Source organism: Cyprinodon variegatus, unplaced genomic scaffold (assembly GCF_000732505.1).
Source record: "Cyprinodon variegatus isolate N-32 unplaced genomic scaffold, C_variegatus-1.0 Scaffold479, whole genome shotgun sequence".
NCBI lineage: Eukaryota > Metazoa > Chordata > Actinopteri > Cyprinodontiformes > Cyprinodontidae > Cyprinodon > Cyprinodon variegatus.
Window position 1 is genome coordinate 90,216 of NW_015150932.1, and position 3,940 is coordinate 94,155.

The following is a 3,940-nucleotide window of genomic DNA, read 5'->3' on the forward strand; positions in this document are numbered from 1 at the left end:
AGTCCTTCCAGTCACTTCCAGTCACTTCCAGTCACTTCCAGTCCTTCCAGTCACTTCCAGTCACTTCCAGTCACTTCCAGTCCTTCCAGTCACTTCCAGTCACTTTCAGTGACTTCCAGTCACTTCCAGTCGCACTGCAGCGACCGTTCCTCACAAAAACAAAGCATTTCCTCCCAGATAATGGATGTACAGTAGCAGCCATTCAAAATGTCCCCACTTTCCCAGATGGGTCCTTGGCTGGTCCTCGGATGGTCCTCGGATGGTCCTTGGTTGGTCCTTGGCTGGTCATTGGCTGTTCCTTGACTGGTCTCCTTCAATTCCTTTTTAAACATCAATCTTTGTACTAAAATATTCTTTCTGTCCTGATTTGTGGACATTAAGATCTAAAGAGAAGCGCCATCTGCTGGTCAGACCCTGTAGTTCAGTGAAAGGGTGGAGTCAGAGTAAATAAAATATGCAGGAGGGGGTCACTGTAGTGGCTGGAAGTTGGAGGGGATTCTGCTGGGAGTTGGAGGAAGTTGGCTGCCATTCAGCTGGTGTTTACTGGGAACGGCCATTTTGAATGGCTGCTGCTGTAGAGTTTTCCTGGATGCCTCTGAAGTTCAGCCATTTCTGCTTCCAGGTCTCTGAACTATGGAGGAATCGGAGCTATAATCGGACATGAGCTGACCCACGGCTACGATGACTGGGGTAAGGATGACCTCTCTGCTAGACACTAAAACTGCTTTTATTTCTGCACCATTTATGCTTCACCTTCACACAATGTTTCCTTTATTATTAACGTTTGATCCCAGTCAATAGAACAGCTTTTACTCATCTGATATCTGCTGTTTATCTAACAAGCAGACGATGTTAACCTCTTTGGGTAGTGCACCTCGTGTTTACGTGCAAAACAAAAACACAGTTAGAGGAATTTACTGCATCCTCTACTTTCACGGCAACATAAAAGCGTAATCCTGCAGTTCTTTGACTGAGATTAAAGTTATGATTTCTGCAGTCTAACGCTGATATTCACCATCCACCTGCACTTTTGCCCTTCATCTTAGTGATGCAATGGTTCATGTCCCCAGGGGGCCAGTACGACCGCCATGGCAACCTCAAACAATGGTGGACTCAGGAGTCCTACAGGAAGTTCCAGAGGAAGGCGGAATGCATCGTCAAGCTCTACGATAACTTCACGGTATATAACCAGAAGGTGGGCGTTCCCCCGATCACCACGAGTTTCACCGTGATTCTAGTGGTGAGAGCTGTCAGTAAAAACGGGAAATGTAGGGAAATAAACACGAAAGCAAGTTTATGATTCGTATTTCCTCACCAGATGTATAATTTAAAAGCTTTAAATAAAAGTTTCAACTTTATACTGTAGAAGCAGTTTTATTGTCTTATATCAGAATCAGAAATCAGAATCAGAATATGCCCTACAACATGGCCCTATACTTACTTAGCAACCAAACTTAAAGGTCAGTTTGAGTCTTAGTAACACCATGGTCTCCAAGGCTGCATGAGGGGGTTTGGCAAAAACAGAGAACGTCTGTGTAAACACCTCTTGAGGGTCGCAGTGACACAAATCAGCACACGTGAATTCCAGTAAGATGTCGACACAATATTCCCGTGCACGTGCATCAACACAGTGCGATGTGGAACCTATAAATGCCGCCCACAATGGATTGAAGGTTGGGGGAAATAACAGATGTGAGGACATAGCGCTGAATGTATGAAGTGTTTAAGACAGCTGTATGAATTCGGTTTTGTAATTAAATGTTTCCCCCTCCGGATGATAGATGTGTGAATCGTGGCCTCTTTCTTCTTTCTGTCATAAGGGAAATCTACCAATGAGCTTCCATAAATTGGTTCCCATACCGGGAGTCGAACCCAGGCCGCCTGGGTGAAAACCAGGAATCCTAACCGCTAGACCATATGGGAGTATGTATGGAGCCTATGGGAACCAATTTATGGAAGCTCATTGGTAGATTTCCCTTATGACAGAAAGAAGGCCACGATTCACACCATCTATCATCCGGAGGGGGAAACATTTAATTACAAAACCGAATTCATACAGCTGTCTTAAACACTTCATACATTCAGCGCTATGTCCTCACATCTGTAGTTTCCCCAACCTTCAATCCATTGTGGGCGGCATTTATAGGTTCCACATCGCACTGTGTGGATGCATGTGCATGGGAATATTGTGTCGACATCTTACTGGAATTCCCGTGTGCTGATTTGTGTCACTGCGACCCTCAAGAGGTGTTTACACAGACGTTATCTGTTTTTGCCAAACCCCCTCATGCAGCCTTGGAGACCATGGTGTTACTAAGACTCAAACTGACCTTTAAGTTTGGTTGCTAAGTAAGTATAGGGCCATGTTGTAGGACATATTCTGATTCTGAAAATTACATTAAAAATAACAAATTTACGTTTAAAAAAAACTGTATATTAAAAATAACAAATTTGCATAAAAAATCACAAACTTACATAAAAAAATAAAAAATTTACATTAAATAAGAAATTGACTTTAAAAAGAACTGATTTACAAATTAAAAAAAATCACAAATTAAGTAGACATCACACATTTGCTAGTAGGAATTAAATAAGAAAATGTATAACAAAAGTACAAATATAAATTACAAATGTAAGAGTATAAATCAGAAATATAAAATTTTGGATCAAACTTGCAAATATGAATCATAAATTAAATAAAAATGTAATTTAAGGGTAATAATTACAAAAGTACAAATAAAACATTTACAAGCATGAATTACAATTGTAGTTATACTCCTGACCAGCTGGGGGCGGTAATGCTGCATCAGACCTTCCTGATCAGAACTGCCTGCAGCTATCAGCCTGTGAGAGGCAGCGGTTGTGGAGTTGAACCGAGGACCTTGTGGCAGCCAGGCAGCAGCAGCAAACAGCTGAAGGCGCTGATGATCCTTCCAGAACATCTGTTCTTCTTTTAGAGCCCATTGATCAGATAGATGAACACATTTCAGCAGAGTGGCTGTTCTAATAAATTAGATCATCTTCTTAGTGAGATTCCTTTGCTTTTTATTGTAATGCATCTGATAAATCTGCACATGAATCTTTGCAAACCTCCTGTGTGTCACTGCTAAATGTTTTAGATTGTGAATTTTAAATTTAGAAAAAGAAAAGAGGAAATGGTTCCAGCAGATCTGTCCAGGAACTAACATAATGAGCCTCATTAAAAGCCACGCAGCCTCATTCATTGTGTGGTTGTGACGGCGGCTTCATCCTGCAGCTCAGTGAACTTCCCTCTCTGGTCTCTGCATGCAGACATAGAGTCAGACTTAGCTTTTAGGTGAGTCATGATTCTGGCACTTAGTCTGGAGCCTTGGTCTGCAGGCCGATTTAAAGAAAGCTGTTCTAACCTGCCTCTCTGTGCGCAGGTGAACGGCCGCCTCACATTAGGGGAGAACATCGCTGACATGGGAGGACTCAAGCTTTCCTACTATGTAAGTCAAAGACTTTGCATTTATTGGTCATTTTACCCTCTTTAATATAAAATATGTTTGCATTGATTAATTCTACTCAGTTTTTATTTTAATGAGGAAAGGCTTCAGATATAAGATTGTTTCTGTAATATTAGAGTTTCCTTAGAAAAGAAACTGCTGGATAATTCAGTCAGAACATCAAGTTTCCACTGAAACCAAAAATATTTTAATGCTGGAAAATTCATGTGAACCTAAAGTTACTAAATGAATCTATGGAGACACTTTATTTCACATTAAAATAACCAAACTTTCTGTATTTCATGGGGAAAGTTTGGTAAAGAGCAGCAGAAAGTTGTGGCGTTTATGATGTCATTACATCGTTAGAAGGCTCCTAATATCTGAACACAATCCTCTGTTGAGTGTCTGCCTCATTTCTGTTTGCTAACCTCTTTTTTCTATTTTCTAACCTCATTTTTCTATTTTCTAACCTC

General features: G+C 40.9%; 1 protein-coding gene and 1 non-coding gene across 5 annotated transcripts in view; one reads left to right on the top strand and one right to left on the bottom strand.

Annotated features, from left to right (window-relative positions):
• The window catches only part of ecel1 (endothelin converting enzyme-like 1), a 68,980-nt gene that overhangs the window by 57,411 nt on the left and 7,629 nt on the right, over positions 1-3,940 (top strand). Inside the window, exons 13-15 of one of the 4 annotated variants that reach the window (XM_015389877.1) lie at positions 623-690; positions 1,047-1,195; positions 3,405-3,470. In XM_015389877.1, coding sequence (XP_015245363.1) covers positions 623-690; positions 1,047-1,195; positions 3,405-3,470 — 283 coding nt within the window. The remainder of the gene's footprint in view (positions 1-622; positions 691-1,046; positions 1,196-3,404; positions 3,471-3,940) is intronic. The other 3 variants (XM_015389878.1, XM_015389879.1, XM_015389881.1) reach the window with 3 other exon arrangements.
• On the bottom strand, positions 1,852-1,923 carry trnae-uuc. Its single transcript has one exon. It is a non-coding gene; the product is annotated as a tRNA-Glu (tRNA).